The 14,877-nt window shown below is 35.4% G+C and overlaps 1 protein-coding gene across 1 annotated transcript in view; it reads right to left on the bottom strand.

The window, feature by feature from the left end:
* Nucleotides 1-14,877, bottom strand: part of Larp7 (La related protein 7) — a 24,390-nt gene extending 9,513 nt beyond the window's left edge. The window contains exons 1-8 of the mRNA XM_089250756.1: nt 14,685-14,877; nt 10,650-10,728; nt 8,055-8,155; nt 5,863-6,114; nt 5,636-5,702; nt 3,676-3,764; nt 2,097-2,130; nt 1,601-1,992 (exon numbers count right to left, since the gene is read on the bottom strand). Of these exons, the coding sequence (XP_089106882.1) occupies nt 1,601-1,992; nt 2,097-2,130; nt 3,676-3,764; nt 5,636-5,702; nt 5,863-6,114; nt 8,055-8,155; nt 10,650-10,728; nt 14,685-14,786 (1,116 nt within the window). The 5' untranslated portion in view covers nt 14,787-14,877. The remainder of the gene's footprint in view (nt 1-1,600; nt 1,993-2,096; nt 2,131-3,675; nt 3,765-5,635; nt 5,703-5,862; nt 6,115-8,054; nt 8,156-10,649; nt 10,729-14,684) is intronic.

Raw genomic sequence — 14,877 nt, 5'->3', positions numbered from 1 at the left:
CCACAATTGAATGGTTTATATTCGTGATTATATAAACGTTGATATAACGATACTGTCGACTAAGAAAAAATATCCTTGCAGATGAGTTATCATTATATCAAGAGGTAGCAATGTCATCAGTCGCTGCTAAATTCATGCTGTTGCTGGCATCTCTTCTGAATTGGCAATGTTAGTACCACCATATAAAATTTGCAATTAAATATTTATTTGCAACAAAATATTTTAATTAATTGGTTGATTAATAAAATTCAGTTGCTTCACAATGTCATAGCTGCTAAGTCTCCTGTATTTTCTGGGAGGCGCCTAAAATTCTACGCTATCTCCCGGACCCCCCAAAAAATTCTCATACCACCCAAAATCCAACTGTGATTGTTAGACCTGAATTTGATTTTCAGATGCATCCAAAACTGCCAGTGTAAATAAAGCCTTTTGACATCAGAAATTGGCAAGATGTATGTGTAATTTCTATGTGCTTCAAAAATGAGTCCTATTTTGGAACAGATAGCGGTTTTTTGGTTGGCAAGATTTCATTTGAGAGTAGTAATGACAGGCAATTAACCTACTGATTAACAACTTGGCACTAATTGGAGATGACTTGCATGGCATCACATTTTTGCAAAGGTGAAAATCCCTACAATTATACCTTTTAATGAAAATTCCCTACAGTGTTTTTCCAAAATCTTTTTTTTTTTATATTTATTTGAACAGCATTTGGAATACATGCAAAAAAGCTCCCTAACTCATTCTTCAAAGTTGGCAGCTATGCAATGTAAAGCGATTTACAGCACAATGCTTTTGTGTACTACACAGAAAGTAGCTTCATGGCAACTTCATTAACACTTACAGAGGGTAGATAGCGCAAAATATAGATATGAAACAAAAAAAATCTGGTGATGAACTTAAAAACACAGTATTCCCCCGAATTAGCCGGCATGTATAGCTTGGGGGACACCAGATTTTTTAATGTTGGGGTTCGGTCTGTTCCCGGCATGGAGGGAAAAGTGAGGTTTATATGGATTGCAGTATGCATTCAGCCAATTCTGAGAGGATTTTTGTAAATAGATATTTAAGAATTTTTCAAGAATCTGTAATTCCAATTTCATTGGCATGCTGGTCTTCCTCAATGTTTCATGGCATGCTGACTAATAATGCAGGGGAATACAGTGTATTGAAAGTGATTTTGCAAGAAATATATAAAATATTGTTCCAGCAGTTTTAAAATCTCCTAAAAAATATCGTCAGAGGAATTCATCTTAATAAATGACATATTGTTGTATTGAGAAGTATTAACATTAAGGTATAGGCGATTTCAAACAGATATGAAAATAATGTTGTTGTAGAGGGATTTGTTATATCGAGTATTGCTATTGCAAGGTTTTACAGTATTCTATATTTCATAAATGGCAAAAAAATTTCTTAAATTTATAATTTTTTTGAAACCCCCGCCCCCCCCCCCCACACACACACACTCATTCTCTCTCTGGGGGGGAGAAATAAAATAGTAGGCGATAGATTTTACCCTATGGTAAATATTAATTAGGCTTGTGCAGTCCTGAAAATCATTGTGACAATCAACAAAATATTAGTAATATATAATCACCTGATTGTTTTCCTGCTTGACTTCAACTTTCACATATTTTTTCGAATTTTCAATTCCGTCTGGGTTCACCTCTGTGGCTGTCTCCATGATGAAAGTTTCGCTCTTTGGAGTTGAACCTTCATTTTTCATTGTCACAGATGTGTTTTCTTCAATGGAAGAATTCCCAAGTTTATCTTCCACAATGGGTTTTTCATTTTGCGAGACAAGTGAAGAAATATTTCCTTCATCAGCAGAAGAACTATCTGGTTCTTTTTTGGTTGTATGGTTTTTTATCGAATCTGTGGATACAGAGGATGTCTTAGCCTTTTTAGGCATCTTTTCACTCTCGCTACTCATTCTTTTCCTCTTCTTACAAGAATGTTTTTCATGCTTGTGGTGTGTCCTGCTGACTCCTACAGTATATATAAGGAAATATTTTAGAAAGAAAAAACATGCATTCAGCAAGATTCAAATTTACTTTTAAAAGATCTTGATATAAGTTAAACAAATTTCCTACCTGATCTGGTATTCAAATCAACTTTCCTCGATTCCTGGAAAATAAAACAATGGCTGCAGTAGAAAAGAAATATCAAGATGATACCTTTTTTAGATTTTAACCAAATTTGAAGCATACTATTTCAATGCAAGAATTTTACTATCTCTGTGCAAACATGCCTAAACATAGAGCGACCAGATTTCAATGTGATGAGAGAGACTGAGAATAACACCAATTCTCAAAATATATTGCCAATTTATGATCAAATTACATTATATGGTGTTTTCCTGAGAGATCTGAAAAATTGGCTGGAACACTGGAAACGTTCTTCAAGCTGATCCATTTGGTTCGTTTTAATTAAACATCAACTCAGCCAACCAATGCTTCTAATGAACTTGGTTAAAGTGAAATTTACTGAAAATTGGAATACAGTGATACCTGAGGCTAATGAAGATAATTCATTCTAGCATTACATTCTTCAGTGAAAAAGTGATTTCCTGAAGTTTCAATGGAGCATTGTTTAATTTATTCTAGGGTACTGTCCAAAATTTAAAGATAAGTTCCATGAAGCACTGTATAAAAAATAAAAAATTGGGATAAAAGCTGAGATGAAACTTCACAACTAGATAAAGGAAAATTTTAAATAAAAACAGAAAAAATTGAAGATCTTTTTATTTCACACTAAGTACACAACTCAGTCAGGTTCACAGGTATCCTCCTGTGCAATGTGATCAACTCATTTATCTGACTTAGACACGCAGATGGAGCAAATAAGCTACAGAATGTTCAGATCATTCTGTTTGATCCTAAGTCTGATCAACAGTGTGCATTGAAAACATTCAAGTCTAGGTTTCTTTATGTTCTTAAATGCATTTAATTCTTCACTTAGCCCGATCTTTCATTTTACATGAAGAAAGTTTGAAAGTTTTCAGAAACGAGAATCAGAGGTATATCTGGAAAGTGATTCCAAGGCTGATATAAATTAATTGGGCCTGAGTGCAAGTAATTCAGATTATTATAGGTGAGAAAATTCAGCTCATAACCCTCATTCTTTATGTTAGCAAGAGAATCCACATACAATAAATCATTTATTAGCAAAGGCTGAAAAATAAAAAATCTTTTTAACCCTTGCATTGATGAAACATCTTGCCTAACTTGATACCTTGTATTGCGGCAATTATGAGATATCTTGTGTCCTTAAAAAAATATGTACATTATAAATAATAGACTATTTATAGCTTCCTTGGGGTTTTTTTTTTTAAATTTCAAATTATAGTTTGAGGGGGAGAGAGTTGGGGGAAGTCATTATCACTTGCATGAAATCAGAAAAAAGTATTTTTCCTGAAAAAACATGTGGCATTTTGTAGAGGGTCTTAGTGATTTCCCCTGTGGCAATTATGATGTAGATCAAGGAAAATTTAAAAACCGCTTACAGGGTTAAGCAGAGGTATTACTGTAAATTTTTTCTGTGTTTCTTTTTAGCCCTTTCCACTCACAGCTGAAGTTCCTAACTTACCCTCATGCTATTTATGTGAACATGTGTGTTCATTACTTTTAAAAATTGAGATCAATACAACTCATTCATTAAAACTGACCATACCTTCTCAGGTGTTTTTTCACTTTCACTTCTTCTCCTCTTTTTAATGGTTCTTTGCTGATTATGAGACTCAGAACTTTTCCTCTTTTTACCTACATGAATAAAATAATTCGTTTTATATCATGAGTATGCATATTTGTTTGTAACAAACTACTGTACCAATATCAGTTTTGTTACATACACTTATCATATCTTATTTTGAAAAATTATCAGTAAACATGATGCTAAACTTTTGATTGAAAAACATGGAAACTTTTTAATTGAATTAATTTGTAGCAAATCTCAATTTTCATTATGCAGTGTTAATGCATTTGCTGATCTTATATTCAGAAAAAGTCTCTCTACAGACAGCAAGTAGACTTTCAACATGATACGATAGATGCCATCTTCTCTTCAGACTAAACTTGGGACCGCAGATCATTTCAACCAGTTGTTCCCATCCTACATTTTGTGTATGAATAGCTGCAAGGCCAAGTAGAGTAGTAAAATTGTAATACCATTAAGAAGATCAAATATTTAAAATGGAAAGAACGTATGATTCTCATCAAACCTTTTGGGACTGGAAACTACCTGAGGCTTCTCACAGAACAAATTCAAGCCTGTGTTTTCTGAAATTCCATTGAATTAAAATCAGTATGTGACAATGAATGAACGCCAGGGTCCCTGCCACCGGACTTATCCCGTTGCCGAGATCTCTTCCAGGCCAGCTTCGTGGCAGAGTCTGGAACAAAGTGAGTGTGTGTGTACACCTAACAGTCTGAGTGTGTAGCTAGTGTTGTGTATGATATTTCAGTGCTGTGCCATCTATACTTCAAATTGTGAGTGAAGTGTAATGATTGAATATTTGTAACGTTGTAGCCTGTTGCTCTCTGTGGCGAGACTTTTTAACGGGGAGATCGGCTTGCATTCACGCCTTGAAGTTGGGAACCACAGAAAACCAACTTCAGCCGACCAACACTGTGGGGTTCGAACCCGGATCCTCGCATATCAGTATGTGACAGCTTTGTTTATGTTCAATAAATTGTTGATGATGGTGGAAATATACCATTTATAAAAAACCATGAAGTCAAAAAACTGAATAGATCGAAATCATATATAAATGTGAATTTGTTATATGGTGAAAATTCTACATAGGCTACGATGCTCTCTAACAGTATTGTTAACTAAACAAAATAATTTTTTCAACCGCTGTGCTGTGAGAGGATTGTAGGTGTGCCTACCCGTTCCCAAAGTTTCCTTGTGGGACAAAATGACCCCACCACACCACTTGCATAAGGCTTTTTTGACTGATGGCCGAAGTGTTCAGATCAGAATAGTGTCTCAAAAGAACATCAGAGTTATTTCAATAATGATTTGGAATTAAAATTTCAATATTATATATCCGTGGTTGAGCATGAGAGCAGTGCTGTTAGTGAATCGCACGTAAGATTTGTGTGCTCAACATGTCATGGCGTTGTTTGCAAGGATTGTGTTTTCAATTTTGTATAAGACTAACTTTGTGATGCATGTGAAAATATGGTAAATATTATTGGAATTTGTAAATTTTATTTTCTGAATATATTTTATACATATACATTTTTTAATAGTGAAATTGCGTTCAAAAAATTAAATACGTAATTTAACAAAAAAAACTACACAAGTCATGCATCCCTCTATTTCTTTTAAATGTGTCTTGGTAACACAATTTTGAGAAAATAATTAAAAATTGAAAGATTATTTAGTGACTTAATTAATCGATGAATGGAGTCATGTAAAAGCCCATTGCTTTTATGAAAACTCTTTGTATTAATTTTTAAAATGCATCGATACTTGTTGGGGGACAAAATGGCACCATGACACCAGTTATGCACAGAATTCTCACAACACCTGTTAAGGGTTAAATTAGAGTTTGTTATACCAAGGTCCAACTGTATAATTTTCTAATGAAATCATACAAGTTAGTAATTCAATCATATATTGTCACCTTCAGGCTTTTTCATTTCTTCATTTTGTTCATTTTCTTTCTCTTCTTGTTCTTGCACTTTATAGAACTATGAATAATGTTGAATAAAAATATTAAATTAATGCTATAATTATCATAAGATTTTGCAATTTATTTATTGCGTATTCAATTCTAAAACAAACATCCAATATTCAAATTTATCAACATAAAGAGTGTGTAAAAAACTAATAAAAGTAAAATAAAATTACCTCACAAGCCTTCTGAACACTTTCAACAAGCTCGAATTCCACAAAAGCGAATCCTTTGAGTTTATGTGATTTCCTGAATCGAGGTAGACCAACATACCTAATAGGACCAAATTTTTTAAATATGTGCCTTACAAATGTGTCATCTACATGAGGTGGTATGCGTTCCACATAGATAGTACGCTCGTCGATATCTTTCTCTTCCATTGGAACAAATTTAGTATTTCTACACACCCTCATCCTATTATCGACCAACTGAAAATTATGAAAAAAAATTCTACAAATGACTTGACATAAACTGTCAGACATAAATATATGTATGTATTGTAGATTTAAAAGTATATAAAAAAAACAAATTTTAGGAAGAATCACAATATATCAAGTTTTCAAGTTTCTATAAACAAGATGACGCATGAAAAAAAAGGGTTGCAAACAATGCTACTGTTTTTATGTAATTGTAAATTGCATTTTTGATCGAAAATGAAAATTTAATTTAGTGAAATAAATCACCATTATTTTTCTCAAATTAATTACACTGGGTGCTTAACAGAACAAAAGGAATAAACTTTATGAGGTGGTCAGAGCTGTTCTTAGAAATGTGCAACAGGCGCTGTCGCACAGGCCCTGCATTTTTGCGATTCCCCCCCCCCCCCCATTTACAGTAACAATAATTTTTTTCGTAAGTTATGAATTTTCATCAATTCTGTAAACCTGCATTCAGATCTAGAAAAAAAATAATTCTGGAATTTTTTTTATGCATTTTCATCTAGAAAGAAATAATTCTAGAATTACTTCTTTTTAAAACTCTCAATTTCCACAATGTCTGAAACAGTTTTTTTAGTAAATTACAACTTTCATCAATTCCGGAATTCTGACCTTTCATTCAATTGTGGAATTTTGAATTTTCATCAATTCTCCAACTATTTCTTTTATTTGTTCTGAATTTTCCCCAATTCTGGAATTATTTTTTGCATTTATTCTGAGTTTCTATGATTTTCATTTTTCAAATATTTTTGATTCCCCTCTTTCACAGAAGAAAATTGAAACTAAGGGGCCCTTGGCTGTTATTTTTGCACTGGGCCCCATGGCTGGTAAGGGCAGTCTTGGAGATGGTATAACCCACCAAGGCAATCATTTTTTGTCATTGAATACAAGGGTGGGGAAAACAAACACAGCAAGCATCCATTTTGCTAGGATAAAAACATCATACAAGGATGATGTCACTCTGCGCTACCATACGAAGGTTTTTAACAACTGGCTGTTGCGAAGATACGAAGATACATTTCGGAAAGAGATAAAATTCAACTGCTTCTGCGGGGAATCGAACCCACGTCCTTTCACTTTCCAGGTGAACGCCCTACACCACTAGACTACAGAGACACAGAATCTTTCAATCAGCGTCAGCAGACGTGAGCTTGGCCTGAGTCTGGTCCGGCCGTCCATGTATGGTCCCTTTCAGTGTACACGAGCTCCAAGGAAAGATTGAGAGATTCTGTGCCTCTGTAGTCTAGTGGTCTAGGGCGTTCATCCGGAAAGTGAAAGGACGTGGGTTCGATTCCCCGCAGGGGCAGTTGCATTTTCTCTCTTTCCGAAATATATCTTCGCAACAGCCAGTTGTTAAAAAAAAAAAACCTTTGTAAAAACATCATTCTTACTTCCTTATTTGTAACTCTAAAAAAAATCAGCAAATTTTATTATAGTTATCTAGAATCCCTAGAGATAATAATCTTTTGCTAAGGAGTAAACAGTCAAATATGAAATGAAAGGGTGTTTTTATGTTAGTGGAGAAAGTGCTTACTACACCCTCTGGTGCCTTCATGATTCATTTCCAAGCATCCATCCCATGACAAAAAGAAATCATTGGCACAATGCGGGTTTCAACTCCTTGTACGGACACATCTTTTCACAAGACCCTGTGTGTGTGTGTACACTCTAATTTAATGCCACCATTTTTCTTTACATAATTCTGGCACTTTAATGAATTTGACATCATATCAGATAACTGTCAGTTCTATTGTAATCCCTGTGTATGAAAGATTTGTTCGCAAAAAATTTATGGTCCTAAGTGGGGTTGGTACTACAAGGTTCAACTATGAATTTCCTCCCAATAATGCTTTGATGGAAATTAATACAATAAAAAGAAAAAAAAAAGTAATGACCATTTAACCATTGAACTAAACAAATCAAATACATACCTTTAAAGCATTAGAATAAGTAACTGCTTTTTTAACATCCTCCAAGTTGTTGGTAAGCATTTGTATCCTATTAAACGTCATGAAGATATTCAAATCTACAGCTATGGAGGGAAAAATAAATATATGATGAAAATACCCTTATAATATACAGTCGCATATATGGGCCATTCCCAAAAAAAATGTACAAACCATTTCTCTAAGACTTTATAATTTTGCTTTACAAAATTTCAGAGCACTCTGGTAGTAATTTTAATTTTTTTTCCGGTTCTTTCACTCAATTTTCTGTCATATGACATTTCTTAATTTGTTTCAGATGGTATCTAATTTTTTTTTTAAATCATCCTTTGTAGCAAAACCTCAAAATCAGGCTGTCCCAGCTTGAGAAAAAAAGTGTTAAACAAAGACACTTGGTGCTAATCTGGAATTTTTTTTCAATTGGAATCGTGTTGCATATATGCACCATGGATGAATAAAACTGACAATAAAATTGTGAAAAATATTTTTTTTTCTTATAGAAAACTATTTTTTTTGTTCATGTCCCGAAATTTTTCCCATTTTAAAATGCGCACTCTGTTATGGTCATTTGGGAAATATATTTTTATACCAAATTAAATCTGATAATACTTTTGAGCTCATTGAAAAGTTTACTTTGAATGCTTGATCAACAATTTTGGATTTGAGTTTTGAAAAACGACTTAATATTCATGTTATGTATTTACACTGTCCACTGCCTTAAATTCACAGTTCCTCAGATGGAAGATTTTCACAAGGAAATCTATGGAATGTACCGTACATTATATAAAAGTACCATAATTCCTAGTGCATATTAGACAGTTCCATTATAACTCCCAATTTCTGAATAAGGAAAAAGGATTATATCTTAAAAGGAAAGAAAATCCTATTTAAGAGCATCTGAAATTTTTAATGAAAGAGCTTCATAACCTTGTTTGAAAACAACAAATCCATCATTAATGGGCAAAAACTTCATTTCTTTACAATATTATTTTCCTTCATAGAAGGAAAAGATGCACAGAATCTGTTCAATGGAAAACGAAAGAATTATCACAAATGAGTGTAAAAAAAAACAACAGTCCACTTCCCAAAAAAGACCATCTAGGGATGGTAGTTTATGATCTTATCCAAGGGAATGGGCATCCTCAGAGAGTATGTAAAAATAGGACTAAATAATGCCCTTTTCTCCTGCAAAAAAATCACCAAGATGCCAATAGAGTGCATACACAAACATCTGAGGTACCTGAAGGCCTTTAACAAAATACACCTACGGACCCCAAAAAATTTAATGAGAATGAATGAAGTAAAAATCTGCTGTTAAGAATATTTCATGGTGATTATATCGGTTTGAGAGTTCGAAATGAGAAGCCAAATTTAGAAAAAATGAGAAATGCAGGACTTATCCGCTCAAAAAGAATTAGAAAAAAATAGGGCAAGTGGAGTACCCCCCCCCCCCAGACAACATAATCATGGCAAGATTTAAAAAACAAAAAACACTCAAAAACCAAAAACACTTTTATTCAGTGTTATTCTTTCAAAAAAATTTAAAATCAAGTTTTTTTTCATAGCAATTCTTCAGTATCCTATAAGATCGACTCGAGCCAAAGCAAAAACTTCATAACAAAAATAATTTTTGGCCAAAACAGCATACTAGCAACCACAGATAATTCTTTTTTTTCTCTCTCCTCATACAATATGTTACATTCTTTTTTTCGAGGAATCTTCCAAAAACTAGTCTGTCAACTCTCTTCCTCAATGCACAGAAAATTACGAAGACATAGGTTTTTAAGAATGATGCTCCTTCGAAACCACTTCCAAAACCACAGTTCAAAATGTATAAATTACAAGATTCAATGCAAACATGTCAAGGTCAACTGGATGGTTTTACTGTGTTCTCCATCCTTTTTTTAAAGGGATTTGTTTACATTTTACTGTTCAATGCCAGTGCCATCGTTTTTGACAAATGAAGCACTTTCATTTCTAGCTCATTGCAGAGCTTAGTAAACATTTTTTAGGCCTCTGCATGTCCTAAAAATACAGAAGACAATTGGGTAGCATCAGAATCATGAAACCTAGAATAGGCCTATATATCCAACTGCTTTGTTATGCAAACTGTTGTTACATCTATACACAAAATATGCACAAATTATTTCGAATGATAAATACTAGTTATTGTCCAAGACCATGAAGCAGTAAATACAAAATTATTTTTTCCCTCCAGACAGAAGTTTTTAATGACTAATCAAACAATGACATAAAACAAAAAATAGGACGATAGTATGACATTTTACCGAAAAGTAGGACAAGTGGGAGCCCTCAAAATATTTTACAAACATAGGCAGAGATACGGGGGGGGGGGCATTGCCCCCCCCCCCCAGAGTCAAAGGTGGAGTCGACTGATCTAATGTATGTATGTATGTATGTATATATGAATTGCCATCGTCATCATTGTGCCCCTACACTTCCAAGTCTATCTTTGCCTATGCTTACAAAGTGAAATATAACAAGAATAAAGAAAAAATAAGTACAATAGGACAACAATGAACTCCGTTTTATTTTTCTAAATTAGAAATTACAACTTACATCCATCAACTTCCTGCTCAGTCAATCGTCGAAGAAGCCCATCTTTCTGCAAATTTGCGTCACTGAAATAAAATTCCATCTGGAAAAGAAAAAAAACAACCTGTTCTGAAGCTTGTCCTTAATTGACCATCAGTTTTTAACACTATTTACAGACTACTTCTACTTGACCGTAAATGCACCTCATATACATTCCTATGCAAAACTTCTAATGAATCAGTACATACCAGAAGTGAGGGCATGTGTGCTGCCCCTAACATGTTTATGTTGTAAGAGTTGTGCTTGTTTCATGTTCTGCTAATGCTGCCATCAGCCGCTGTACAGTTGTGTGGTCATGATGCTGGACTCTAATACTGGGGATCCAGGTTTGAACCCTGTTTGCCACACAGTGGTGGTTGGCTGAAGTTGATTTCTTGCAGTTTCCTAACTTTGAGGCGCAACTGCGAACTGATCTTTCATTTGAAAAGTCTTTCCAGCAGAGAGCAAGCAGACCTACATGATACTTACATGAAAAGTCGCCAAAACCGTCATAATGGGGATCTGGGTTGCAGTATTTTTCAACATATTTCCAGTTTTTGCTGGGTGATACCAGGTGGTGCTAGCTTCGCCGAACAGGACTTTTCTTTCGTTCACTGTGTGTTTTCAAACATTCAAAACAGCCGTTGTTCCATTTCTAGCGTGCCTCTTGGATTATTAGTCCTCCCTTCTCCTGTAGCTCGAGTCATTCGGAATATTATATACCGGTCAGGTTGCATTTATCATACCCTTTATTATTTCGTTATATTTATTACTTATTGATCCATTGTCATGCCTTCTGTCTTATCAGGTTATTATTTAAAATGAACCCAGAGAATTTCATACCCAGAATTAATTATGCCCCGATCTGTTTATTATTAAAAAAAAAGTCTGGGCTTTATTTTTTAATACATAGAATATTTATTTATTCAACGACTGTTTTTATTTTGACAGAAATCAGAGAAACTTCCATGCCCGGAACTCCTTATGCCCCGATCCATTCATTATTAAAGAAAGGATGTGGCCTTTATTTTTTTATACTGATATTTTTGCTATTATTATGCTTGGTGGTTTCTATTATGTTTTGCACGCTAATGATTCTTTTTTTTGGCATTCAAAGTGTCTGACGGTCTTGGCGACTTTTCGTCGGGCCATCAGACATTTTTGGTGCCGAAAACAAAAATCGCCAAGGGGCGGACCATACAGCAGCTTTTCCGAAAAGTCAAGCATTTACCATCTTCACTTCAAAATATGAACACCAGATGGCTACACCAGCAAGAGCATGAAATGAGCACAACTCTCACAAAATAAATATTTTAGGACGCCACACATATAACTCAGAGAGAGAGAGAAACACATATTCCAACATAAACCGATTCATCAGAAATTACGTAGAGGAATGTGTACAAGGTGCATGAACGGTTGAGTAGTAGTAGTAGTGCTACAAACTGTTTCACATAATTTGAAGTGAACATGGCAAATGCCTGAATTTTCATGTTATGTAAGTACTATGTTGCCTGCTCTCTGCAGAGAGACTTTTCATTCGAATGAAAGATTGGCTCACATTTCCGCCTCAAAATTAGACATTACAGAAAACCAACTTCAGTGATGATTGCTGTGTTGCTAGCAAGGTTCTAACCTGGATTTTCATCAAGAGAATCCAGTACGATGTCAACACAACTGCGCATTTGGTACCATTAACAGAGGAGATATGATCGAAGTGGTCAAAATTTTCAATGGGATGGATAGGATGGACCATGAACTTTTAGTACACCGCCAATCGACTGCTTTTACAAGGGGACACCAGTATCGATTGGTGAGGGACAATGCAAGGTTATGGTGTCGCAGGGAATTTTTCTCCAATAGGGTTGTTAATAAATGGAATAGCTTACCCCCGGAGGTAGTAAATTGTAACACAATTGACACGTTTAAAAAGAAATACGATAAACATGTTGGGGTAAATCGAGAAGCTATCCATTCTTAGAATAAGACAACCATAAGTAATCTTTATGGGCATCGTATAATATTTTATCATGTGTATATATTGTTTGTAATTTGTGTTAATTGCATTTTTAATTGGGTTGCTGTATTTTTGAAACATATGACAACCATATTTTTATGGACATCTTTTTATCAGCCACCTCGTTGGGCATTTTGCCTGTTGTGGCGTTGTATTTGTATTTGTATTTGTATTACTACTAAACCATATGTGCACCTCGTTCACATTCCTCTTCAGAATTTCTAACAAATTGGTACATATTGGAATGTGCGTGTACATGTTGTGAACATAACACGAGGTATTTTACTGTATATTCCTTATTATGTGTAGTGCTGCCATCTGATGTCAATTTTCTAACTATGAGTAAAGTGTAACGATTGAATAATTGTAGCGTTGCTGGCCTGTAGCTCTGTGGTAAGACTTTTTAACAGAGAGATCAGCTTGCATTTGTGCTTAGAAGTTGGGAACCACAAAAAACAAACTTCAGCCGACCACCACTGCGGCAATGGTGGGGTTCAAACCCAGGTCCTCGCGATGCGAGTCCGTCACTCACTATGACCACTCAACCAACACAGCAGCACTATAACTAGAGCTGAAAATCTCTAGCTTTTTCGCATTCTAGATCACTCTTTTGGTCGCTCAGTGACTGGTTCCTTGCTCTCTAAGTCACTCTTTTTGTAACTCACTGACCTGGTTTCTCTCTCTGGGTGACTCTTTAGGTCATTCGCTGACCTGGTCACTCACGTTCTAGATCATTTACATGCTTGTGCACTCTCTAGGTCACTTGCCGACCCAGTCAGTTGCTCTCAAGAATCACTCTTTTGGTCATTCAAATGTTTGCAAACTGTCTAGGTCATTCTTATAGTCACGCACCGACCTGGTCCCTTGCTGCCTAGATCACTTTTTGTCACTCACGTGCTTGAAAATTCTTTGGGAACTCTTTTTGCCCTTGACCACTCCTTTTTCAAATTCGCCGCCCTGAGCTGTAATTGGGCCCTCATGAGCTGAGCCCTCTGGGTTTCGCCCCAACACACACACACACGCGCGCTACTCTGCTTGATATTTATATGCTCAAGATAAAAATAAAACCCCTTTTGCGGACACCCGTGGGGACGAAAAACAATAGACGTGTCCACAAAAGAGAGGTGACCGTTAATTGGGATTCAACTGTAACATGGTGAAAGGTAATCTATTCTCGCTAAAGGCGAGCGAACGGGGAACAGATGCTGTATAATCCAGACTGCCAAATCCAATATAATCCAGATCGCCAAGGGCGCTATAAGTCGCCAACGCCGGCGCTCTCAGTTATGCCGATCGGGCTCTCACTTGCTTTGCCGGGTTGTCATTGTTCTAGATTGTTCCTCGGTAGCTTCCATTACCCATCCATTATAGATGGCGGCATTAAAGCGCGGGCGATTCAAACGGATAGCAGCGTTTTTTCCCTTCGTGCAGTAGCGTCGTTGTCTTGGATTATTCCCAATGTGATTACCTTTCGTTAGTTGTTTTTAACGTGTCTTTTCAAATGTTTGAATAGTCATTTAGTGTTTTTCGTTCCGAGCATTAGGATTACATTTTCGTCGACCGGTAGAGATGTATCCTTTTTCTTTATTTTTCTTATTAATATTCGTTATTTTATTTAATTTCCGTTATTTATTTAAAAGAATCTGAATACCCGAAAATAGTCCGGGTTTTAATTTTTTTTTACGTAGAATATGCTTATTTTTACACCATGCATGACCGTTGTTTATTTAAATATACTATTATATTTCATTTGTGTTTCATATTTTTCATATTTGAATGGGTTTTTATTATTGTTTTCCATGCTGGCGATTTTTTTTTTTTCGGCGTCCGCAGTGTCTAACGGCCTTGGCGACTTTTGGTCGGGTCGTCGGACATGTTTGGCGCCGAAAAAAAAAGTCGCCAGAAATCGCCAATCTCTGGATTATACAGCACAACGGAATGTAACACATCCCGAAATAATAAAAGAACTTCTAGTATTACTATTATTATTTATTTGTTTTTACTTGGAGTTTTATCTTTCGAAGCTTCTTGTCGTTGGCGCTTTTGGAAATGGCTTTTCCATCGACATTTTTGATGTCATCCTCGCGTACCTTTGCTTCATCCATTTCTGAAACTTGCGTTTCTTATACGGGGCTTTATGGAAACTTCAGTTTGAATGACAACAAAACGTGAAAAGCGTAAACAAAGCTCAGTTCC

Source organism: Pholcus phalangioides, unplaced genomic scaffold (assembly GCF_987345545.1).
Source record: "Pholcus phalangioides strain wild (caught in Gottingen) unplaced genomic scaffold, Ppha-v1.0 ptg000024l_1, whole genome shotgun sequence".
NCBI lineage: Eukaryota > Metazoa > Arthropoda > Arachnida > Araneae > Pholcidae > Pholcus > Pholcus phalangioides.
The sequence above is the reverse complement of the archived record's forward strand: the minus strand, read 5'-3'. Positions and strand labels throughout refer to the sequence as shown.